Raw genomic sequence first — 27,094 nt, forward strand, 5'->3', positions numbered from 1 at the left:
TTCTGAAGAAATAAAAAACTTTGTCAATGTTTCTAAGTGTTTTAAATCGCCAAGAACTAAATAAATAAGTTTTACTTTTTTTCTACATCAGTTGTGTACTTAAAACTGACAGCAAAGAGTTTTTAAAGTTTTGACAAAAATAAAGGTTGCAGAACAATCATAATTTTCCTCACTGATCATAACATCCTTTTGCCCGATTTCAGCTTGTGTGGTTATTATAATGGTTCCCCATACTGCGCATAGTGAGGAATGCCTGTGTATCTATCTCTGCTTCATCCTGTTAGTGAGGGAAAAACAATCCCAGCATTTCTCACCTGGCTTTTTCAACTGTCTTTTGCTTTAACTCCTTCAGTGTGAGACTGACCGGGATTCTAATTTTTACAAAATTTAGCTTTTCATGTTCTTGGATATTCTGAAAAAATATGATTGACTTATAGCTTTTCTTTGTGTTTCTGTTTACCTTCTTCTGACATACTGTCACTTTTTCACTTTTTAAAAAGGATTTTATTTATTTATTTGAAAGACAGAGATCACAAGTAGGCAGTGTAGTGAGGCAGGCAGAGAGAGAGAGGGAAGCAGGCTCCTGCCAAGTAGAGAACCCGATGCAGGGCTTGATCCTAGGACCCTGGGATCATGACCTGAGCCGAAGGCAGAGGCTTAAATCACTGAGCCACCCAGGCACCCCCACTTTTTCATTTTTAACAGCAAAAGTTTAGTTAAGAGACAGTGCTCCTTAACTGACATTGGTAAACACTTGCCTCCTTTCTTTTCCTTTCTTTCCTTCTTCATTTTTATCCATAGTCTTCATGGAGGTAGATAGAATCCTAATCGTTTGATGGGCTGAAAGCAAAATAAAATAATTTAGTTTGCTGTTACAGAGCATTAACATATCATCTTTGGTTTTTGTCACTTTTTTCTATCACTTAAGTCTAAATACGCTGAGTTTTGGTGTTTGTATGGATGCTAACTTGGTATTTAAAACTGTTCAAAGTGCTTTTCTTATTGACATATAATGTATTATTTGCCTCAGGGGTACACGTCTGTCCATCATCAGTCTTACACAATTCACAGCACTCACCATAGCACATATCCTCCTCCCTCATGTCCATCACCGAGCCACCCCCTCCCTTCCCCCCCAACCCCTCTAGCAGCCCTCAGTTTCCTAAGATTAAGAGTCTCTTATGGTTTGTCTCCTTCTCTGGTTTCAACTTATTTCATTTTTCCTTCCCTTCCCCTATGATCCTCTGTCTTGTTTCTCAGATTCCTCATATTAGTGAGATCATATAATTGTCATTCTCTGATTGACTTATTTCACTTAGCATAATACCCTCTGGTTCCATCCGTCTCATTGCAAATGGCAAGATTTTGCATTTTTTAAAAAAATGGCTGCATAGTATTCCATTTTGTATATATGTACCTCATCTTTTTTATCTATTCATCTGTTGATGGAGAGCTAGGCTCTTTCCATAGTTCGGCTAATGTGGATATTGCTGCTATAAATATTGGGGTGCACTTCCCTTTGGATCCCTATGTTTGTATCTTTAGGGTAAATACCCAGTAGTGTGATTGCTGGGTCGTAGGGTAGCTCAATTTTCAACTCCTATACTGTTGGTGGGAATGCAGGTTGGTGCAGCCACTCTGGAAAACAGTATGGAGGTTCCAAAAAAAGCTCTGTTTTGAGTAAAAACTCATAGGTATTATGGAAAGTTAAACTTTTTTTTAATAATAGTGGCACTAGGGGCCTGGGTGGCTTAGTTGGTTAGGTGTCTGCCTTGGGCTCAGGTCACGATCTCAGGGTCCTGGGATTGAGTCCCCAGCTGCTCAGCGAGGAGTCTGCTTCTCCCTCTGCTTCTGTGCACTGTCTCTCTCTCACTGTCTCTCAAGTAAATAAATATTATCTCTAAAACAATAGTAGTGGCAGTTATAATAATAATTCGTAATTGGGCTCTGCTTTATAGTTCACAGTGTACCTTCACCTTGAGGGCTTTCATTTCACCTTTACATGAATATGGGAACGTGTGAGCCAATAACACTTATATTTCAGAAATGTGGAAAGTGAGATGCTGCGGTGTGTAAGTTGTCCTGGGTCACATGGGGAGTTGATAATCTTTCCTGATAGGCTAGGGAGGTGATAGAGTTCAATGTGTAAAAGATCTGCAGTTTTGGATCATGGACATGGACTCGAATCGCAGTCCTTTCACTACCTGTGTTGTTCGGACAAATCCCATCTACCTTCATGAAAACTAGCTTGTCATTTCTCATATGCAGGTTGTTTTGAAATGTAAATGCAGCAATACAGTAATGTCTGACTTAAGGAATTAAACAATATATGCTATAATTTAATAATATTAATATACTGTCATTATCATCTCATTCTCAGGAGGTTTGATTTCAAATTTTGGTCAGGTCTGTTATGTACTGTATTATAGTGTTGGGTGTGTTTCTTTTCTGTTTTTTTAACATTCTGTATTTACAGTGATCCTAGAACTTACCATATCGGGTTTTAGTTCCCTATTTACTTGTATTTTCCTCCTCTAATAGACTATGAGCTGCTTGAGAAAATAAGTGTGATGGCAGTTTTCTACATTATTTATAGAGTTAACAAGGAAAGGTTGAATGCTTTGACCTCCCCAAAGAAATACTTAATATTCGCATTTGGTGTTTGTGGTACTAATAATATCTAATTACTGACACATTATCCCTAATAGACCTTACTTGTCTCCATAGGAAACCTGATGTGCTTTAATGAAATATAAATTTGGAAATGACTAATACAGCTTTATAGAGAAAAACTGTGCAATTTTGATGTCAGAAAAACTCCTCTGAGTTCATGTATTATACCTCTTCCATTTTTGTAGAAGAGGAAGCGGAAGCTCAAGGGGGTTAGATGCTGGGCCATCTGGTGGCTTGGTCAATTAAGTGTCTGCTCTTGATCCCAGGGTCCATCCTGGGATCTTTTGGTGGAGAATCTGCTTCTCCCTCTCCCTCTGTCTCCCACTAGTGCTTTCTCTTTCTGCCTTTCACTTTCAAATCTGCTTCTCCCTCTCCCTCTGTCTCCCACTAGTGCTTTCTCTTTCTGCCTTTCACTTTCAAATAAATAAAATATATATTTTTTAAACGTGACAGGGGGAGGGAGGTAGGTCCTTTCTTCAAGGTCACACTACTGGTTGGTTGCAGGATTTTTTTTTTAAAGAGTTTATTTTGGGGACGCCTGGGTGACTCAGTCACTGGGTGTCTGCCTTCGGCTTGGGTCATGATCCTGAGGTCCTGGGATCAAGCCCCGAATTGGGGTCCCTGCTTAGCAGGAAGCCTATGTCTCCCTCTCCCACTCCTCTTGCTTGTGTTCCCTCTCTCCCTGTCTCTCCCTCTCTTTCAAATAAACAAACAAATAAATAAATAAATAAAATCTAAAAAAAGTGTTCATTTTTATTTGTTTGAGAAAGAGAAGAGAGAGCACAGCTGGGGGTGAGGGAAGGAAGAGAGGGGAAGGGAGATGGACAAGCAGATGCTGTGCTGAATGTGGTCTTGATCTCACAACCCTGAAATCATGACCTGAGCCAAAATCAAGAGGAGTTCATTATGCTTAATTGACTGAGCCAGCCAGTTGCGCTGGTTGGCAGGATTTTTTATTTATAACCCAGGAAAAGATCACCACATCAAAGATCATCAAAATAAAGTGATAGCTGTTGCCATTTAAGGAAAACCTAAACATCCAAGACTCTTTTTGCAATAGAGTTTAACATGGGAATATTAAAAAAATATAAAATTGTACCAATTTCATTATTTGCCTGCAAGTTCTTGGCAAACAAAACGGTAAAAATCTTTTAAGTCTTCAAGAACAAAAAGAAATGTAGGGAGGATGCATACTAAATTGTTAATGTTCATTTTTAAGGGGGCTGATATTAGAGAGAAAAGGATAAATTTATGTTTTCTTTTTCCATTTTGGTATCCATTAACTTTTTTACAGTAAGTACATAATAGTTTTGAAACTTAAAAATTCTATAATATAGAAAATTGTTCTTTAAAAAAAACAAAAAAAAACAAAAAACCGTGAGAGATACAAGCCAAATCAAAACATGAAGCGAATGTGAGAGAAGTCTTCTGTCCTCACTGACCTGACCTTTTAGTTGGAGGGACCAAATTTCTTATCTGAAAAAAGAATTCACTTTTTATTCTTTTTTTTTTTTTTTTAAGATTTTATTTATTTATTTGACAGAGATCACAAGTAGGCAGAGAGGCAGGTAGAGGGAGAAGCATATTCCCCACTGAGCAGAGAGACCAATACGGGGCTTAATTCCAGGACCCTGAGATCATGACCTGAGCCGAAGGCAGGGGCCCAACCCACTAAGCCACCCAGGTGCCCCTCACTTTTTATTCTTGCTTAGCAAGTATTTAAGGCAATGATAGAAGAGAGAGTACAATGAATTGCATAATTAACACTTAATTTGCGGTGTTTATTATAGGAGTTCATTGGGAGATTATAGCAGCGTATAGATAATAGTGTATGGCAGTATATATTACATTTTGTTCAGTGGTATAGTAATATGTTTGGAAAGTTATCTTCAGATCTCGGTGACCTTATCTTTTCATCTACTCTCTTGTATTTGGATGCCAAAAGAGATCCTCGTGCGTTTGAGTATCCTCAAATACTAACAGGAAGTATATATTGCTTTACCACTTACTAGACTCATATTGGGATAGGTCTTACCTTGTTCATGGAAGAACAAGATGTACTACTAAAAAAGTAAACCTTTGGAAAATAACAAGGATCAGATTATGTAGTCACATGTCAGTTGTCAGTATTTTGAAATTTAAAAAATATTAACAGAATTTACTTATTTACATTCTCTACTGCTGTGTGAAATATTCCATAGCATACTTTTAAATGTTGGAAAACTACAGTAAAAACACTCTAGTAAGTGAGGGTATGCGTTGTTGGCAGAGGGATACAGAGGTCAGATCAGATTGTCTCTAGATTTACAAGAGTTATTTAAGAGGCAAGAGAATTTGAGTAAGTTGTTGGGTTTCTCTAGATTCTGCTTTTCTTACTAAAAAGCAGAATTAATAATAATCTAACACATATAAAAATATTGGATTTAGCTGAATTTAAACCTTACGAAAATCCTTCACAAATAAAGTCATAAGGAATGTAGTCGATGGGATTCCTAAAGCTTCTGTAGCATCAGGAAGCACAGAACAAAGTAAGTAGTTATTCCTATGTATAGTATGTTGGATAATATCTTCACTAATATAATGGCACATTTAGTAATGAGTTTCATATAACTTTTTTTTCAAAGTTAGGGTATAATAAATATTAACAGGCTACTCAGTGAAAAATGAGTGTTGAGGGCCAGGGTAATTGTTTCTGTTAATCTGGCTTGATACAAAGAGTGAGCACAGTTTTGTTATTTTTTTAAATCTCCTTTACTATTTAATTGGGTTAGTTGATTTTGGCTTATAGGTTTGAAATAACTCTAAGGCAAATAAAGCTTCATTTCTATCTAGAAACAAGTTCATATTTTACTACTGTATTTTGTTTCAGTCAGTAGTTTGTGGCCATTTTTATTATAGTTTTTGATCATTGGTAATCTTTTACATGCAGAAATAAAGATTTGGGAATTTAAATAACTTATTTCTATGCTGTTTTATTATGTATCTTAATTATTTTTTGTGGTGTTTCTTTTAAAAAACCAAAGTTATTTGTAAGTACAGAGGTCAGATTGTATAGTTATCATAAAAAGGCTTTTTGCTCACTGGGCTTCTGTATATTCTTGATACCTTATTTGTCCTTTTTTTCCCCCCAATGTTTTCAGATGTTTTGGAATGTTATTAAGCCCAGGTCGAAACGTGAAGAACAGTGACATGCATTTACTGGATATGGTAATGATAACCTTAAGCACATTAACCAAGTATAGATGATAGTTAATTTATATTTTAGAAATATTTTCTATTTTAAAATTTGTCATATTGTCAAAATGGTTTCTAACTTTCATCTGTATGGTAGTAATAATTTTGGAAACCCAAACTTAAAGTTACTTATGAGGGAGATATTTAGAAAAATTGTTACCAAAAACTCATATGCAAATTGAAAGCAAATTAAAGGACAGTGTTGTGGCAATGTCCATTTATTCATCTCTCTGGGTTCTTAGGAAGATGTCTTTTCTTTGAGCCAAAAATAACAAGTACATGATTATAACAGGCACATCCAGAGTGAATACGGTGCCTTTCATTTATTTTAATGCACTGTTATTAATTTGAGTACTGTAATGAATGCTTTTGTTTTCTTTAAAACATTTCTCTTTCTGAATTTATGCTCCTTTATTACCTGTCCTTAGCAAAGTATATTTACTGTAGGAGTGGTATTTATTTAAATAATTTTCTTAAAGGTTAATATGTATTTGAGAGTTGGTTATTTTATGTAAAAATAGCAAACTATCTTAACTTTTAAACAGAAATACCTTCTATATTGCACTTAATGAATATATTTACTTTGTGATTTAGAAATGTTGTAGGAAGGTCATTTTAGAGTTTCAAGTAACTATGAAATAGTAAAATATAAAGTGACTTAACTGGGATTTTTATATTTAGTGACAGCAAGCCCTACATTTTTAATCTTTTCAGCTGAGTGTTGAAAATGTCAATTAAATAGCACCAATTCTATCAACTTTTTCTTCAGGTTATATCATGCTGATGTCACATTGATTTTCTAGTGGTGCTACTGGAAAATGGTTTATTCAGCCATAAGCACATAACTGTGAGCCAGGCATTGTGGGGAGTGCTGGGTTTACAGATATGGTAAAACATAGCTCTTAGCATCTGTGGGTTTATAGATTTTTTGATAAAAAAAACAGATCTCTTAAGTATGTAACTATGGCAGTGGGTTAAGTGCTCTCCTAGTGTTGATACAATGAGCCACAGAGATCTAGAGGAAGCATTTCACGAAAAGTTACACTGAATGTGAAACGAATTAGCTATTGGGCCACCTCTCTTCCATCCCTCTTTACAACATATCAGTAATACAGGTGGTTTTACCTAAGGCAAGCCATAGCATTTTGGAGTCCTGAAAATTCCATGAGGAGGTAGTTAATAACACAGGTTCCTAGGTCTTAGAGTTTTTCAGAGTTTAAAAGATTAAGGTGAAACCATGGCAGAGATTTTTTTAAAATAAAACCTGAATGCAGATTATAGAGTTACAGATTGGCATGAACTTCTGAGGCCCCTTGTTCTTGAGTGTCTTACTTGAAGAGCAGTTCTCCTCTTTGAAGAGTCCATATTGAAATCAAAGGGCTGGTCAGCACTGAAGCTTCTGTTCAACAAATAGTTGGTAGAAGTGGGAGGGTTTGTTTCTGCAATTATCAAGAATTGTGATTTGTTATTGATCTTTGTGCTATCTTTAATACATGGTTATTGAGCTTTGGCTAGACTACATTTCATAAAAAGGAACTTATTACTTATAATGAAGACTATGGGACAATTCTGGTTACTACAAAGTTATTTCCTTATAATCATCTGAAATCATATTCCTTATATCTTTGCCTAATTAGTTTTAGTTCAGTCCTCTAGAGCAAGATATTCTTCTGACTCATTCAAATATGTGAATACTTAGAAGACAAATTTCGCTTTCTTACACTTGATTCTGATAAATTTTGGAAAATCCTGCAATTATGTTTAATTTTAGAATTTGTGAGACTTTTCTGTTTATCTTGAATAATTTTTAAACAATGCTGACTTTTCTTCCCTTTGAATATTTTCTAGTAACATGAATTGAGACTTTTTAAAAAAGATTGTATTTATTTATTTGACAGAGATCTCAAGTAGGCAGGGAGGCAGGCAGAGAGAGAGAGAGGAAGACGCAGGCTCCCCGCTGAGCAGAGAGTCCGATGTTGGGGCTCAATCCCAGGACCTCAGGACCATGACCTGAGCTGAAGACAGAAGCTTTAACCCACTGGGCCACCCAGGCACCCCGAATTGAGACCTTTTATAAATTTATACATTTAATTTAGTATAAGATCTACATGAAAGAGAAAGTCCAATTTATAAGTGAAACTAATTTTCTAGTCAAACAGCTAGATTACTCATATATATATATAGAGAGAGAGAGAGAGTATATAAACAAAATATACACAGTATTATATACAGTATATAAACAAAGTCTTCTATAAATAAAATTGGGTTTTGGGAGATACAAATAAGAGATTCAGTTTTCTTCTAGTAGTGAGAATATTTTCAATACTGTTGGTGAGGAAAGATTTTCCTTTACCCTTCAAGGTTCTTTTGGCTGGTCTAGGAATTAAATTGACAAGAGACAGATTAGCAGGAGAGAACTGAATTTAATTACATATGTATGGGTGCTCCATAAGAATATGATGCCTGTAGGCAGTCAGACAACGAGGCTTATATGCCATTCTAAGCTAAGGAGAAGGGTTAGAAGTTGAGGACTTCGAGGGAAGGAAGATAATTCAAAGAAAATGAAAAAAGTAAATGTTTGGCAAACGTGTTTGTGAGACCACTCAGAAACAATGGGACATAGGAATTTTAACAAACAGACTGCCCATTTTCTCCCTGACTACCTCACCTACTTTATTTTATACTGTAGTTATCTAGGGTGACCCTAAGGGGGAGGTAAAAGGTTCTTCCTCAGCATTTTTTTTTTTTTTTAAATAAGCAGCGTAAAAATAACCCACATGCCAAAGAGACAGATTTTGTGTGGCAAAGTTTGCTTCCCTATATGAAACTAGAGAAAGCCTAACAGCAAGGTACCAAGAGCTGAAAACTCAGTAGAGGCAGGTTTCTTGGAACTGGAATGCAATTTAAAAGTCCTAGAAACGCCTCAGATAGTTTGTGGATCTTTACAATTATCCATTTATTGACACTAGACTAGTAGCTGGTCTCACAGTTAAATATACACGATTACACTGTAATCCAGTAAGCTCATAATCTGTATGTGTAAAAAGCAATAAGATTTTCATGAAACAGTTCTTACCCCTTACACGTGTAAGGAACTCTGCTATTTTTTTCTTCTACTTAATTAAAAAGTCTTGTCATAATGTACTAAGTTGATTTTAGGATCCACAAATGGGTCACCAACTGGTTTTTGGAAAACATTAGCTTGTTAGTTCTCTAGAGTCAGGATTATTTAGTTTTGTTTTCTCTGCTGGATACTTACAGACAAAGACCACAACTTAGAGTAAACTTGCATTTGCTTAAAGAATGGGTGGATTAGCCTGAACTTACTTTTTTTTTTTTACTTTTTCTCTGTGTTATGTCTTTTCAGCACCATGTGTCTGCTTTACCCCACCATCTGCCTACTTGACCTCATAGCTTAAGCTTGCTCATTACTTGACAATAGTTCATCTGTGGCTTACTCTGTGATTCCCTGGCCTCTCCCTCATGGCTTTTCTGCCCATGTTCCCACTGCAAACTGCCACATTCTGTCTGTATTTCCTAATTTATTTTCCTAAGAGGAGGGCATCTAGTGGTTCCATCCTGGCCTAGTTTGAACAGAGACTTGTTGTCCAGATGTCCCTTACCTGCTGTTCCTGATTTTGTCAGCCCTGCTTGTGGTAGGCGCAGAGGAGTCAGGAGGAACTCTTCAGCAAAGATAATTGAAGAAGTATCTCTCTCTCTCTCTCTTTTTAAAGATGTATTTATTTTAGAGAGAGAGTAAAGGTAGAGTGAGCAGGGGAGGGACAGAGGCAGAGGGAGAGAAATCCTCAATCAGGCTCTCCTCTGAGTATGAGCCTGACTTGGGGCTTGATCCCACAGACCCCAAGAGAGTCAGACACTCAACTGACTGAGCCACCCAGGAGCCCCAAGAAGTATCTTTATAAGAGATTGGGAGCAAGCCAGTCTGTATAATGGAAATGTCTAGTTCAGAAACAAAAGTGCCATACTTGATGAGGAGAAACTTGTATTGAGGGCTTTTGAAGTGTAAGACAGTGTTATTGTGGTGGTGTGAGGACTACAAAGACATAAAGCTATGGTTGTTGAATTAGGCTCTTATGGTTACAAGGGACAAAGATGCACTTAGAGCACCTTAGAGACAGGAGAGGTTATTGATCTTCATGAAATCGTATGGAACCCTGCTATCTAGACTCTTCTGTCTGCCTCACCTCCCCGCAGAGGCTTAATCTTTCTTTGAGTCTCTTTATAGGTTGGACTCCTGCTCTTTTTCCACCCCTGCTCCTGCCTCTGGTGCTCTGCCCCCCTCTTTCTGTACCTCCTTCCCCATCTCTCTCTTTCCTTCCTTCACCTTCCCTTTCTCCTTTCGCCTTTTCCTACCTTTCCTCCTCTCTCCCTCCCTGCCCATCTCTGCTCTTCTCTCTTTGTTCCTCACTCTTCCTCCCTTCTTCCTGCCTCCCAGTATGTGCCTTTGTATCTGGACTCCAGGATTATTTTTAATGAATTTTTTGTTTTCTCCATTTCTCTCTTACCAATTAGCAGTTTCCTAGTACTCTGCTGCTTTTTATATAGTGTTTCCTACTTTACAATTTCTGTTACCTTGTCACTTCATTTGATGTGTGACCTGTCAGGGCCTGATTTCTTAAAATCTTACAGCTCCACTGCTAACTGCCCATTTTGCTTTGTATTTGTCGATTGGAAGAAATATTTTGATTGGGCTAGCTATCTTTTTGGACTCAAGCACAGCACAGCTCTTTCCAGAAATGGATTGGGCTTTTTGGGAGGCCAGATTCTCGATCTGAATGGGGGTCTAGATAGGTAGAGAGGATTAAGAGATAGGTAGAGAGGATTAAGCATAGGGAGGGAGGGAGAGAGGAAGGCGTGGAGAGACAGATGGAGACCGAGAATGAAGATGAATATATGAATGTGGTGAAGGTGCTGTGTGAGTGTCCTTTCCACGGCCTTGAGTGTACTTTATCTCCAGAACTCAGGGTTCCTACACTCAAGCTGACCACCAATACACTAGGAAAATAGACATTGTAATCACCAGCATCTGTGTGGGGGTAAAATTGAAAAAAAAAGCTTTCTCTTTGTTTTCGTCTGACCCTTTCATCACTCTTTTCATAATATGAGGAAATGGCTACAGAGAATTTAAAGTACTGTAGACAGCACTCTCTTGCATGTGCGCATGCTTGTATGCTGTGTGCTGTTCTCCCATGGGAACACCTCTAACTGCCCCCCCCCCCCAGCAATACATACACATAGCTGTATGGGATCCTGCTTTCACTGTGGGAGCTGCTGGCTGCTTCAGCAGAGTCAGGAGTGCGCTGGTGGACACCTTAAGGGGTGGAGGAGATGAAGAAGGGGAGGACAGAAGGGAAGGGGGGGAGCAAGTAAAAAGGTCAAAGGGAGACGGTCAACTTGGGTGTTGACTACAAACCTTTATTAGTCTCCTAGCATTGATTACTGATCGTAAGAAAGTGTACACATACATAGATGATCGAAAAGTTTCAAATTTCAGAGGTGTTGTGATAAAATAAATGAATATTTTAAGAATATATTATAAATTAAAATGGCAGTAAAATACTAACTGCTTTTCCTTTGATTAGCTATTAGTTCAGTTAAAATATCTTCAGTGAGATCTATTCTATAGTTGTAATAGAAACTAGACATACTCATATGCTTTAAATATGTGAAGTTTTGACAAGCATCCTAAGATAAACCTAAATATAACTTCATACCAATTTGCTTTTGTGAGTCAGCATATAAAGGTGTACCTTCTTTTAGCCAAGAGGTATGGCATCTAAATAGAAACTCTGAGGAAAGCTGTAAGAAAATTTAATTTCATAGGGTGACAAAAATTTTACCCCCCAAAATCCCATTTGATTGTAAGTCCAAATTTTAATAAATTTGATTGCTTAAAGTAAGATATAACTTAAAATGTTGATTTTCTTGATATTTATATTCTCAATGATTTCTCTCTGAACTTTTCCAGGAATCCATGGGCAAGAGCTATGATGGGAGGGCTTACGTTATTACTGGCATGTGGAACCCCAATATACCAATATTTCTGGCACTTAATGAAGAAACCCCAAAAGGTAAATTTTCTCAGAGGATTCATTATTACTTGCTTTAAATTTTATGTTATGGTCAATGTTGTTTCGCTGCATTTTTTGAAATTCTAGTGCTTATTTAAAGTGAAGTTATTCTCATTTAGATTTTAAAGTTTTTTTTTTTCTTGAGAGATTTTATTTATTTGACAGACAGAGATCACAAGTAGGCAGAGAGGCAGGCAGAGAGAGAGGAAGGGAAGCAGGGTCCCCGCCGAGCAGAGAGCCGATGTGGGGCTTGATCCCAGGACCCTTTGCCCGAAGGCAAAGGCTTTAACCCACTGAGCCACCCAGGCGCCCCTAGATTTTAAAGTTTTTTAATACTTTATGCATTTATGGGGAAAACGTCCACTATTCAAACGAATCTACCTCAAAGGTATGTGAATTAGTTTTATTAGATTACGTAGAAAGTATTTGGTGTTTGTGTTTCATATGTTATCATAGAATTATTTGAGGGCAATGACAGACACAAACAACTGTCCCACCCAGGTGCTCCTGTTTGGTCTTCTATTAAGGGATTATGTACTTTAAACTTTATTTCCTCTATTAAAATAAACTTTCTATAATATTATATTAAAATAATATTCTTGGGGTGCCTGGGTGGGCTTGGTTGGGTGGTCAGCTCTTGGTTCTTTTGAGGTCATGATCTCCTGGGTTATGAGATCAAACCTGTGTGGGGCTCCAATCTCAGGGGAAGCTTGCTTCGGATTTTCTCCCTTTGCCTCTCCTCCCCCTCGTGTGTGCACATGCATGTGTGTGCTCTCTCTCTCAAATAAGTAAGTCTTAAAAAATATTCTTACTCGAAAGATAATGTACTTTATTTTATTTTAAAAAAGATTTTATTTACTTGACAGAGACACACAGCAAGAGAGGAAACACAAGCAGTGGGAGAGGGAGAGGGAGAACCAGGCTCTCAGCTGAGCAGGGAGCCCAACGTGGGACTCGATCCCGGACCCTGGGATCATGACCTGAGCCAAAGGCAGATGCTTAACAACTGAGCCACCAAGGCGCCCCAACATAATATATTTTAAATGTAAAATTATTTCATAAGGCAGAAAAAATACCTGATTTCTAAAATTTCCAAATGATATCCTTGAGATTATAAATTACTCAGAGGATTTATGAATCAGAGTTTGATTTTTTACAGAGGAAGTTGAAGTTCTAGAGATGAAATGTCTTGGATCTTTTTACTAAATTGCCAAGTTGTGTATTCTGTTTTATGTTTTGTGTTATTGTCTCTTAAACTTTGACGTACTCCCCTTGGACTTTTAAGGCCTGCCAGGGCAAGTACAATGTCTAGAGAATCCTTGTTTCTCTTGAATTGGCAGGTAGAATTTATTTAGAAAGAATGTAATCATTTTTTGTTGAATTTGATATTAATAGAAGTACAGTTGATGTGTATAAATGTTGTATTTTTTTTTAAAAAAAACATTGTTGAAGGTTTCTTCTAATGATGGGCTTATTTGAACTTTAACTGAGAACTAAAAATGCTGGACAAAGTGAATTTTAAAAATACTTCAGAAGTGGGGCACCTGGGTGACTCAGTGGGTTAAGCTTCTGCCTTCAGCTGCTTCCCCAACCCCCTCTGACTGCCTCTCTCCCTACTTGTGATCTCTCTCTCTCTGTCAAATAAATAAATAAAATATTTTAAAAAAATATTTCAAAAGTAACAAAGAAATAACGATATTGATTAGCCAAACCAGAGACTGAAAAACCCAATGAGGGGTGCCTGGATGGCTCAGTCAGAGGGTGAGACTCTTATTCTCAGGGTCAAGAGTTCAAGCCCCATTTTGGACATGGAGCCTACTTAAGAAAAAAAAAAAAAAGAAAGAAAGAAAAAGAACCACTCCCCTGCCCACTGAATCTCAAGCAGGGTAAATAAAATAAAACCCGTATTTCAACCTATCATGTTGAAACTAAAGAAAACCAATAGACACTAGCCCAGAAGATTCTAGATTCTTATTAAAGGAAGGCTGTGGCCAAGTAAACACTTTAAATAATAACTGAAATTTTGACTGATAGCACTATACTCGTGCCTAAAACTACTTGCCAGGCTCTGATACGGATCTGTAACTGTACAGAACTATTTCATCAGAGCCTTAGTGACTTTCTTGAGCATGTGTTGAGGGGAGAACGAGGATTCCGACGGATCTCCAGGGACTTCCCTTAAATCACACAACATTTAAATATTCATTAAATAGCCTGTTCCAATACAAACAATATAGTGAAGGTTGAGAGTCTCTTCTCATTTGACAGTTCTTTCCATGCAACTCACCAAAGTGAATAATTTCTTCTGTCCCTTTTTATAAGATAAAAGGACAAATCCTATAAATTTCTAGAGGCATTCTGGGAAATTGGAAAGATAGTTTTAGTTTAAAAGATATTCTGACTATTTTACCTAATTTTTATATTAAGAACCTGATCCGGGGAAGGAAAATTAAGTTTTCAGAGGTGATTTTGACCATTGATTTAGATAGGGTCATGAGTATTGAGAAACATACTTGGAGAATGTGGTCATCTATTTAATCAAAGCTATAATATAACATTTACAATTAAACACAGAAAGTGACAATCTGATTGGAAAGAACCTTCTTGGGAAAACTTAACAACAAAGCCAGCATGACATACAGTAAATTTCTGCCACAGATAAGCGAGTGTACATGACGGTGGCAGTGGATATGGTCGTCACAGAGGTCGTGGAACCTGTGCGCTTCCTTCTGGAGACAGTAGTACGTGTGTACCCTGCGAATGAGCGGTTTTGGTATTTCAGCAGGAAGACTTTCACGGAGACTTTCTTCATGAGGTTGAAACAGGTAGGGTCTTTTTTTCTTTACTTGTAATAACCTATATATATTTTTTCTATTTTTAAAAAATTATTTTTATTAATATATAATGTATTATTAGCCCCAGGGGTAAAGGTCTGTGAATCATCAGGTTACACATTTCACAGTACCCACCATAACACATTTTCTATTCTTTTTTAACACCAAGATAATTTCTTAAGTAGTGATAAAAAGTGACAAAAACTTATCAAATAATCAAGTGATAGAGTCAACCAATAGAATATTTGAAAAATCTACATCTAGGTCATGTAAATTAAAAAAAACCCAGCTCTGTTTAATAAGTATGTACTCTTTTCACTAGAAACTTGTACTATATATCTGTGAAGTATCCACATACTTAAGAGAAATACTGATTTATATGTATAAAACAACATCCTTTTATATATATTTATTTAGAACCAAAAAGACAGGGCACAGAAATAGCATATCTTTATGAAGTTATAATGAAAAAAATTTCCAAGTAACACCTGGGATTAATTTTCATAGTTATTTCTACCAAGATATTATATGAATACATTATGTGACTTATCAGTAAGATCATAAAAGTATTTTAATACTTAATTAACAAAAGTGGAGTTTCTCTGACATCCCCAAATTAGGCAATGTTAGTAGGTAAAAATACATAATTTTTGTTTTGTAGTGAAGGAAGACGATACTAGTGAAAAATAATTTGGATCGTAATAGGGTCTGTTTTCTGAAATGAGGGTAAAATGCTCTATTTGAGTAATGGAAATCCTTTATATACTATTTAGTACTGCCATTTCCCAAATTTAGTCATGCTTGCTGGTGGATAGACTGCAATATGTGAAATGTAATGTGGTAAAAGCAAGTATCAGCACAGTGAACAGATAAAGAAGCTGCTTACCCATTTTCATATTAAAAAAAAAGTCATTGCTCAGTTAGGCTTCATATACTACATATGTGAATTGAATTACTGTGTTTTTTGGCTTTCATAAAATTATCAGAGTGATGGTTTGATACAACTTTTATTGCTATTTGGATTATTTCTTTTTTTTGTAGCATATTCTAAGGAAGAATATATGAACAGTATTCAAAATATTAGCCTCTTAAGTATCTTTGCATATTTTATTATGGAATATTTTCCTTTCTCCCTCCTTTCTTTTCTTTGCTTTTTTGGTAGCTTAATTGTTCTATCAAAGAATTCACTTTTCATTTTGAACTGAAGGATTATTCAGAGTTGTGTGAGAGCAAATAAAGGCTCTGTATAGAAAGTGGTCATCATTCTTCCCAGTGACCGTTAATAAATTATGATGTGAATTCTTCCTTCTTGAGACCTGATAAAAAGTTAGCTTCTTCCCATATCTATCTATCTATATATCTTCCCATATCTATATATCTGTATACTATATCTATATATCTATCCACACACACATTTATGGCAAGGTAAACAAGAGTACTAAGATTTATGTATTTATATACATTTCAAGAATATATGTATTACAGTAGATTTTTATAATTAAATGTATTTTCATATTTTAAAAACTACTGATGTTGAGTGACTGAGTAGCAGGTAGTAAAATATTAAAAATACCGCCCAAGGTCATTTCATGTGATTAAGAAGATTAAATAAGATTTACGTATAATATTCAGCTCTACTAAATGTGAGACAGATGTATTTTTTATGTTAATTTTTTATTGTGAACAATTTTATGCCACAATATTAGAAAATGTAGATGAAATGGACAAAATCCTCAAAAATACAATTTATCTAAATGATGGACGTAGGGATAAATAGAAAATCTGAATTGCCATATGTATAAAATATGTTGAATATGCAATTAAAATTTTTCCTACAAAGTGAACTCAGTCTGAATGCCTTCAAACACCTACACACTTACGAAATACAGACACAAACATGTAAACACACACGCACACACACATGCACATACCAAGCTACACAGGCTTCCCCTGAGAATAGAGAAGGAAGGAATACTCCCTGACCACATTTTATCAGGCCAGAAAATAAATTGACGTAAAAACCTGACAGAGAAACTACAAAATGGAAAAACCACAGTAAACTCTCTCACATGCACTCAGATGTAAATTCCTAAACAAAATATTTGCACACAAGATTCAGTGATTTATAAAATGGATAATTATATATCATTACCATGCAGGTATGGTTTTAAGTTGTTATTTAAGTTCCTGTTAGTTAATGTACAGTGTGATACTAGTTTCAGGTGTACAGTGCAGTGATTCAGCACTTGCTTACAACATCTGGAGCTCATGACAAGTGCACTGTGAGACTGATTTAAGTGAATATCAAATACGAAGAAGGTGGTTTCTAACTTTAGTGGTATAATCTGTGTTCAAGAAGAAGAGTGGAAAGTTGTGGAGACTGAAGGCGTACCTGCCCTGAGCAGAAATAATGAAAAGGAGGAAAATAATTGAAATCTATAGAGTTAAATGAATTATTAAAATTTATATGGATAATTATTGCAAGAATGGAAACTGTAACTTCTTACTGAAAGTCATGCTATGCTGCAGGAGGGCTAAGCTAGTTTTCTTTCAATATTTCAGAGACTAGGTTGTTTTGTGGCTGTTGATAATAATTTGGAGATGTTAGTCTAGACTAGACAACCTTGGTAGAAAGAAGGAGTTACATGAGCATCTAATGCAGTTCAAGGTTACCTTGGAATCTCTGGGACCAGGCCATTCCTAACGTAAATGATTCTGGGTGACTGCACTTGCTGAATAACCCCAGAACCAGTTCTCTACTCAAACGGATTAGGTCAGATTCCTGGGGCATAATAACCAACCAGATGGGATTTGCTGTATTCTATCCCATTGCTCTTTAGGTCTGTTTTTAGACCAATACCACAGTATGGACCACTATAACTTTTTAGTAATTTTTAAAGTCTGATGTTCTAAGATTTCTGAAGTTTTTCAAAAGTTTTTTTTGTCTCTCATATTTTTTGTATTCTCTTCAGAATTTTAGAAATAATTTGTCAATTTGTAGAAAACAATCCCAATTTTGATTGGGATTGCCTTCTATCTATATATCACTTTGGAAAGACTTGCTATATTAACAGCATTGAGCCTTTCCCATATATGCAAAGCCTACAGCTAATATCCTTAGTGGGGAAAAAACCAAAAGTCATTCCCTTAAGGTCAGCAACAAGACAAGGATGTTAACTCTCACCACTTCTATTCAACATTGTATTGGAAGTTCTAGTCACAGCAATCAGACAAGAGAAAGAAAAGACATCCAAATCAGTAAGAAAGAAGTAAAATTTTCACTATTTATATATGACATGATATTCTATATAGAAAATATGAAAGACTCCACCAAAAGCTGCTAAAACTGATAAATTTGGTAAAGTCACAGGAAACAAAACCAGTGTACAGAAATCTCTTGCCTTTCTATATACCAATAATAAAGCAGCAGAAAGAGAAATGAAGAAAACAATCCCATTTACAAATTGCACCGAAAACAAAAAGTTACTTAGCCGTAAACCTAACCAAAGAGGTGAAAGTCCTATACTCTGCAAACTATAAACCACTGATGGCAAAAACAGAAGATGACACAAAGAAAAGGAAAGACATTTCATGTGTAGGGATCAGAAGAACAGATATTGTTAAAATGTCTGTACTGTCCAAGCAGTCTACATATATAATGCAATCCCTATCAAAAATACCACCAGCATTTTCACTGAATTAGAATAAACAATCCTAAAATTTGTATGGAACCACACACACACAAAAAAATCCCCAAATAGGCAAATCAGTCTTAAAAATGAAAAATGAGGGCGCCTGGGTGGCTCAGTTGGTTGGGCGACTGCCTTCGGCTCAGGTCATGATCCTGGAGTCCCGGGATCGAGTCCTGCATCGGGCTCCCTGCTTGGCAGGGAGTCTGCTTCTTCCTCTGACCCTCCCCCTTCTCATACTCTCTCTCTCTCTCTCAAATAAATAAATAAAATCTTTAAAAAAAATGAAAAATGAAGCTGGACACATCAAATTCTAGACTTCAAGTTTTATTACAAAACTGTAGTGATCAAGGGAGTATGGTACTAGCACAAAAACAAACATACGTCAATGAATCAGAATAGAGAGCCCAGAAATAGACCCATGATTACAGGTCAGTTAATCTTTGACAAAGCAGAAAGAATATCCAGTGGGAAAAAGACCATCTTTTCAACAAACAATGTTGAGAAAACTGGGACAGCAATATGCAAAAGAGTGAAACTGGACCACTTTCTCACACCATACAGAAAAAATAAATTCAAAATAGATTAAAGACCTAAATGTGAGAAGTCAAACAATAAAAATCCTAGAAGAGAACACAAGCAGTAATGTCTCTGACATTGACTGTAGCAACTTTTTTCTAGATAGATTCCTGAGGCAAGGGAAACTCAAGCAAAAATAAATTATTGAGACTGCATCAAAATATAAAGGAAACAGTGAAACTGAAAGGCAGCCTATGGAATGAAAGAAGTTACTTGCAAAGGGGTTAGTATCCAAAATATATAAAGAACTGATACAAGTCAGCACCCCCCAGTAATCCAATTTAATTAAAAATGTGCAGAGGACACAAACATTTTTCCAGAGAAGACATACAGATGGTCAACATACACATAAAAGATGCTCATCCTCATTTATCATCCGTGAAATGCAAGTCCATACTACAATGAGATGTCACTGTACACCTGTCGGAATGGCTAAAGTCAACAACATAGGAAACATTTGTTGACAAGGATGTGAAGAAGGAGGTAACAGGGTTCCTTCTTCTGTTGGTAGGAATCCAAACTGGTATTGAGGTTCTTCAAAAAGTTAAAAATAGAACTGCCCTATGATCCAGCAATCACACTAGTGGGTATTTACCCAAAGAATACAAAAACAGTAATTCGAGGGAATGCAGGCACCCCTATGTTTTCAGCAGGATTATTTGCAGTAGCCAAAATGTGGAAGCAGCCCCAAGTTTCCATCAACTAAGGAACGGGTAAAGAAGAGGTGGTATATATACAGTAGAATATTATTCAACCATAGAATAGAATGAAATCTTGCCATTTGCAACAACATGGATGAAGCTAGACAGTATGATGCTAAGTGAAACAAGTCAAAGACAAATACCATATGATTTCACTTATATGTGGAATTTAAGAAACATAACAAATGAACAAAGAGAAAGGAGAGAGGGAGTGAGACAAACAAGAAACATACTCTTAATTCTGGAGAGCAAATTGATGGTTTCAAGAGGGAAGGTAAATGAGAGGATGGGTGAAATACATTTTGCGTATTAAGGAGTACAGTTGACATAATATGCACCAGGTGATTAAAAGTAAAAACTTAAAACCCACTGTCAAGCCTTCCAGTCAATGGACATGGCATATCACAAGCTATATAGCTTTTCTTTAATTCCTCTCAGCAGTGTTATGCCACTTTTAGTATATGGGTTTTATTCATATTTTGTTACATTTGTCTCCAAGTATTTAATATTTTTATGTGACTAAAAGATACATTTTGTAATTTTAAGTATTTGATTGTTCATTGCTAGAATATAAACATTTGCTTTTTGTATATTGACCTTACTTTCTGCAATCTTGCTAAGTTTGTTTATTAGTTTTTATAAATCCCTGGGTGTTTTTCATATACACTATGATGTCCTCAGTGTATGAAGACAGTTTATATCTTTCTTTCTAATCTGAATGCTTTATTTTCTTTTTCTTGTTTTGCTGAGTGTTGGGTTTTATGAAATATTTTTTTGTGTGCATATATTGAAGTTGTTCCTTTTTTCCTCCATTATTATGCTGAATGACACTGATTCTTTGAATGTTAAGCTAACTTTGCATTCTTCAGGATAAGCTCCAGTTATCCTAATACCATGATGGTATTCATTTTATATATTAGTCATGATAATCTTTTTATATATAAGCTAGATTTGAATTAGTAATACTTTGTTAATGCTTTTTATGTCTATTTTCATGAGAAATATTGGTCTGTGGTTTTCTTGTAATGTCTTGGTCAGATTTTAGTAGTAGCTTAATGTTCTCACAAAATGCATTGGAATTTGTATTTTCTATTTGCTTAAAGAATTTAAGATTATGCTATTTTTTCCTTAAATGTTGGGTAGAATTCACCAGTGAAACCATTTGGGCCTATAGCTTACTTTGTGGGAAGGCTTTTAGTTATCAGTTTAATTTCTTTAGTAGATCCTGTGTTACTTTGTTTATTATTATTTTATTTCTTTTTGAGTTGTGGTGATTTGTATCTCCAAGAAATTTTCAGTTTAATCAAGAATATTGCTTAAAATATTGTCTTATTTTCTTTTTAATGTCTCTAGGATTTGTAGGACCTTCTTTTATTTCTGACATTGGTAGTTTATATATTCTTTCTTCTTTTTTAAATTAGCCTAACTGGAGGTTTATTAATTTTATTGACATTCTTCTCTCAAAAAATCAGTTTTCGATTCACTGTTTTCCCAGTTGTTTTCTGTTCATTCCTTTTGTTTTCTTTGTTATTTCTTTTTTTCCCCTCCTGCTTTGGATTTAACTTTTTTTCTTTTTCTAGTTCTTAATGTAAAGATTAGATCCCTGATTAAAAAAATTTTTTTGATGTCTTTTCATTTTTTTTTTAAGATTGTATTTATTTATTTGACAGACAGATCACAAGCAGGCAGAGAGGGAAGCAGATAGAGAGGGGGTAAGTAGGCTTCCCACTGAGCAGAGAGCCCAATGTCGGGCTTGATCCCAGGGTCCTGGGATTATGACCTGAGTTGAAGGCAGAGGCTTTAACCCATTGAACCACCCAAGCGCCCCAGCCTTTTCATTTTTAAGGTTATAACTTTACCTGTTACTACTGCTTTAGCTGCAACCGTAAGACTTGATATTTTGTATGTTCATTTGATTTGAAATATTTTCCACATTCTGTATTGTTTCTTTTGTGATATGGGTTGTTTAGAAGTGTATTGATTAATTTCCAAATATTTGTGATTTTTCCAGGTATCTTTCTGCTACTGATAATCTAATTTTGTTTCATTTTGATCAGAGAACATAGTCTGTGTCATTTGAATCCTTTTAAGTTGTTTAACCTTACTTTATGACTTAGTATATGGTCTGTCTTGGTAAATGTTCCAAGAGTACTTATAAGGAATGTGTATTCTGCAGTTGCTGAGTGGAGTATTCTATAAATGTCAATTATATTAAGGATTATGAAAGGATTTTTATGTGAAGTCTACTCAGTTATCCATATATTCATTGAGATTTCTCCATTCTTGTTGAAAGTAACAACTACTTCCATGACTATTACTATAAGCAGTAGTGGTGATAGCAACTATATTACTACATGCAGTATGCTGTTCTAAGCATTTTAAAAGTGTTAACGTGTGTCATCCTTGGTACCACCATTGTGGTGTACGTGCCATTATTGTCATCATTTTTCAGATAAGCATTTAGGCACAGGAAGGTTATTAGTTGGTAGATGAGGAATGAAACCTAAGAAGTTTGGCCCTAAAACTTACCCTTGTGAAATGTTTATGAGAAAGGGGAAATATGCTAGTCATCACACTAAAATTGGGAATTTTTTTTTTCCTGTGAAAACTTTTCTCTATGAGTCCTCGTCATTTTGTTATATTTTACTTCAACTTGTCTTCTTTACTTGCATTGTCTTTGGCCATTGACATCACTAATTACATTAGTATTATATGTGAAGAGTTTAGAAATAAGATCTAAAGATTTGTAACATTTGAAACATGGGCAGTGCACTTTATCTCTCTAAGAAAACAGGCTCTTAGCTGCTGAAATGAAGTGATGTATGATTCTGGTCTGGAAAGAGCATACTGCTTATATGGAATCATTTGGAAGCTGTTGCCCAAAAAACGCCTGCTCCAAAACCTTTCTAATACTAATGAACATCTGGTATCTTACTATTTGATGCTATTCCACTGTTTTAAAGATTTGCTACCTGTTAAAATGCCAGCATCCTCAGGAAATAGACCTTAATAACTTTTACCAGTCGTATTTTATTCATTGTTTATGAATTTAATAACCCTCTTTCCTTAGGCTAGATTTTATTAGAGGACTAGGTTAAGAAGTCAAGAGGGCATTCCCAAGTGATGTGTCAAGTGTTAGTAAATTCAGGAGAGAGGGCCAAACCTGTATAATTTATCTTATAGTTTTTCTGAGATGCCAGTACTCATTTTAGAACTGATTTTCAGTGCTTAATTTAGTTTATTAAACATTTATTTAGTGCAAAATGTGATAAGCACTGTGCTAGATGTTGGGGATATGTGAATGAATTAACATATGTTCTCTGTCCTTAAGAAGTAAGAATGTAGTTGTAAAAATATTATATCACTAGGTAATACATGCGACTGTAGAAGTATATGCAAAGTGTAGAAGTCATGTTCACCAATGACACATTCGACTGAGCTTAGTTTTCCTGGGGTTGTATCTCAGTTTACCATTTCCTGCATGTTTAACCTTAGGCAAGATACTCCTTATCTCTGAAATGTGGAGTTTTATTATACCACCTTATAGAGTTGTTGAAAGAAAACTTTGTTTTCTTTAACTATGATTCACACCACTTGTAACAACAGATGGGTGGGTGTTTTCCCATATCAGTCAATCAGCCAGCTCTGTGGATACCAACTGGGTGTCCTAAAATTCAGTTATGACACTACCTGGAGTTAGCACAGACCCCACAGGTTAAGGGCTCAGTCCCTCTACCCCCAACTTCAGACACCAATTTTAAGTCCAGTTTGACACATTTACTTTTGACTAAGTGGCTTTAAATTGGAGGTTCCCACAGCTCCTCTCCTCATATTTGATAATTTGCTAGAATGGCTTGCTGAACTCAAGAAAACAGTTTACTTACATTATTGTTTTATTATTAAAGACTATAACTCAGGGGGCGCCTGGGTGGCTCAGTGGGTTAAGCCGCTGCCTTCGGCTCAGGTCATAATCTCAGGGTCCTGGGATCGAGTCCCGCATTGGGCTCTCTGCTGAGTGGAGAGCCTGCTTTCCTCTCTCTCTCTCTCTCTGCCTGTCTCTCTGTCTACTTGTGCTCTCTCTCTGTCAAATAAATAAATAAAATCTTTAAAAAAAAAAAAAAGACTATAACTCAGGAGCAGCCAGATGGAAGAGATGCATAGGGCTAGATATGGGGGAAGGACTGTTTATTGTGGAGATTTCATGCCCTCTCCAAGCCCACCATCCTCCCAGCACTTCCACGTGTTCACCAATCCCTTTTTTTGAACTAGTCCCTTTATTTATGGGTTTTTATGGAGGCTCTGTTATATAGGCATGATTGATTAAATCACTGACCGTTAGTGATTAAATCACTGATCAGCCCCTTTCTCCTGAGGGTGAGTTTGAAAGTCTAATCCCACTGTTGATCACATCCAGCCCTTTCTTCCCCCTAGTCTTCAGGGGTTTTCCAAAACTCACCTCATTAACATAAATTCCAGTGTGGTTGAAATGGACATGTTAGGAAAAGATGCTCCTTTTACCTTTATTGCTCTGGAGTTATTACAGAAAATGGGACAAAATCCAAAATTTTTTTTTAAAGATTTTACTCATTTATTTGACAGAGATCACAAGTAGGCAGAGAGGCAGGCAGAGAAAGAGAGAGGAGGAAACAGGCTCTCCGTGGATCAGAGAGCCCGATGTGGGGCTTAATCCCAGGACCCTGAGATCATGATCATGAAGGTAGAGACTTTAACCCACTGAGCCACCCAGGCTCCCCAAAATCCAAATATTTAAAAAAAATTTTTTTTATTAGTTTCACAGGTAGAATTTAGTAATTCATCAGTTGCATATAATACCCAGTGCTCATGATGTCACATGCCCTCCTTAATGCCCATTACCCAGTGATCCTTTCCCCCACCCACCTCCCCTCCAGCAACTCTCAGTTTGTTTTCTAGAGTTCAGCATCTCTTATGCTTCGCCTTCCTCTCAATTTTCATCTTACTTTATTTTTTCCTTCCCTTCCCCTATATTCATCTGGTTTTTTTTTCTTAAATTCCACACATCAGTGAAATCATATGCCATTTGTCTTTCTCTGACTTATTTCACTTAGCATAATACCCTCTAGTTCCATCCACATCATTGCAAATGGCAAGATTCATTCTCTTTGATGGCTGAGTAATATTCCATATTGTACATAAAATACACACACTCACCACATTTTCTTTATCCATCTGTTGATGGACATCTGGGCTCTTCGTATATGACAAAAAACAAATATTATATCAAAAGATGTTTCTTTCACCTTTATAGTCATGGAGCATTTTTAGGAGCCAGGATTAAGAAATATATGTCTTATTATATCACAGTATCGTAATTGTTATGATAGATAAATAACAGTTCACATAATGCCCTTTAGAATAGTGCTTGTCATCTGGCAAATACTCAGTAAATATTAACTATTGTTATTAATGCTAATTGAATACTTGCTTTCTTCTGTTTTGTATTCTCATTGCGCAGAGTCCTATCAGCCTGAAGTAAGTGAATCAATCAATCAAACAATGAATAACTGGGGTAGGAAAGGTTAGGCTTTTGAAGTATGACAAAGAAAAAGAGAAGGGCATTTCATTTGGAGAAAATAATTTGCATAAATTCATAAAACTGATGCAAGGTGGTCTGCTCAAGAGATGTAGAAAATTAGATATTGCTGAAGCATCAGTGCACTTTACTCTAAATAGGTGATTAGATACTTGCTTAGATACTTAGAGACTTTCCTCAGGTTGGGAGGATTTTAAAAGCTGTGAATGACGGTAGATTGGTAGTTGAGAGAGTTCACTCCGACAACAGTGAACAGGATGTTGATACTGGAGGCAGTAGATATGAAGTGAGTAGGCTATGATGGCCTAAAGATAGGCAGTGTCAAGTGAGGATTGTTGAACAGAGGAATTAGAGAGGCATCAATAGAGTAAAGATGGTAGCATTTGGTGAATTGAGGGAAAACAAGGAGGCTATGATTTTTTCCTTTTTTAAGGATTTTATTTATTTATTGAGACAAAGAGTGCAGGTGAGCATGTATGTGAGTTGGGAAAGGGAGAGAGAATCTCAAGCAGACTCCATTCTGAGCTTGAGGCCCCATATGGGACTCAGTCTAGCCACCCTAAGATCATGACCTGAGCCAAAATCAAGAGCTGGATGCTTGGACACCTGGGTGGCTGAGTTGTTAAGCAGCTGCCTTCAGCTCAGGTTATGATCCCAACGTCCTGGGATCAGGCTTGGCATTGGGCTCTCTGCTCACCAGAGAGCCTGCTTCACCCTCTCCCACTCCCCCTGCTTGTGTTCCTTCTCTCTCTATCTCTCTGTCAAATAAATAAATAAAATCTTCAAAAAAAAAAAAAAAAAAGAGCTGGACACTTAACCAACTGAGCCACCCAGGTTAGGATTACTTCTAAGTGACTGGGTAGTTGTTGATCCTCTTGATTGAGATAGAGTTCTTGGGAGAAAAGTTTTAAAACTGAGTAATATTCCATCATATATATATCTCACATCTTCTTTATCCCAGGACCCTAAGATCATGACCTGAGCTGAAGTCAGACACTTAACCCACTGAGCCACCCAGGTGCCCCTAAAATTAGAGTTTTGAGAAAATCCAGTCTCTTTTTCCTGGATTGAAAGCTACACCTAGTGATACTGCTGAGTGAGCATCTCATCAAAATACAGGGCACTGAACACTTATTATTGCCAACATTTAGAAGAATGACGTAGATAAATTTCAAAGCAAACTAGTTTCTTTTGGCGGAGATGGTATAGTTAAGCATTATGTACAAACTTGTACATAATGCAAGTAGTAGATAAAAAAAATCCTGGAGATCTAATGCACAGCATACTGATTATAATCAACAGTATTGTATTACAGACTTTAAAGTTGCTGAGAGACTAAATCTTTTGTTCTTGCCACACAGAAAAAGTGACAACTATGTGACAAGATAGAGGTGTTAGCTGATTTTACAATGGTAATCATATTGTAGTGTATAAATGTATCAAATCAACACATATACCTGTACAACATTATATGCCAATTATATTTCAATTAAAAGGGAAATTATGCATCACCTGATATTTTTCTTCTTCTTCTTCTTCTTCTTTTTTTTTTTAAACATATGGAAGGACTTCTAAAACAGCAGAAAGCAAAATTAGAATTTTGGAACATTCTGTTGCTTCAGATTCTATGTGCTTATCATGTTAATTCAAAATAATTTTTTAAATGACAGTTTTAAAATACCCCAAAATAAAACTTATATTGGAGATACTCATAACTTGT

The 27,094-nt window shown here is 36.1% G+C and overlaps 1 protein-coding gene across 8 annotated transcripts in view; it reads left to right on the top strand.

Annotated features, from left to right (window-relative positions):
• The window catches only part of RABGAP1L (RAB GTPase activating protein 1 like), a 778,147-nt gene that overhangs the window by 128,266 nt on the left and 622,787 nt on the right, over positions 1–27,094 (top strand). For all 8 annotated transcript variants that reach the window (XM_045069736.1, XM_045069734.1, XM_045069733.1 and 5 more), the window contains 3 exons: positions 5,814–5,880; positions 11,897–11,999; positions 14,658–14,824. In XM_045069736.1, coding sequence (XP_044925671.1) covers positions 5,814–5,880; positions 11,897–11,999; positions 14,658–14,824 — 337 coding nt within the window. The remainder of the gene's footprint in view (positions 1–5,813; positions 5,881–11,896; positions 12,000–14,657; positions 14,825–27,094) is intronic.

Source organism: Mustela putorius, unplaced genomic scaffold (assembly GCF_011764305.1).
Source record: "Mustela putorius furo isolate JIRA1106 unplaced genomic scaffold, ASM1176430v1.1 tig00003942_pilon_pilon_pilon, whole genome shotgun sequence".
Classification (NCBI taxonomy): Eukaryota; Metazoa; Chordata; class Mammalia; order Carnivora; family Mustelidae; genus Mustela; species Mustela putorius.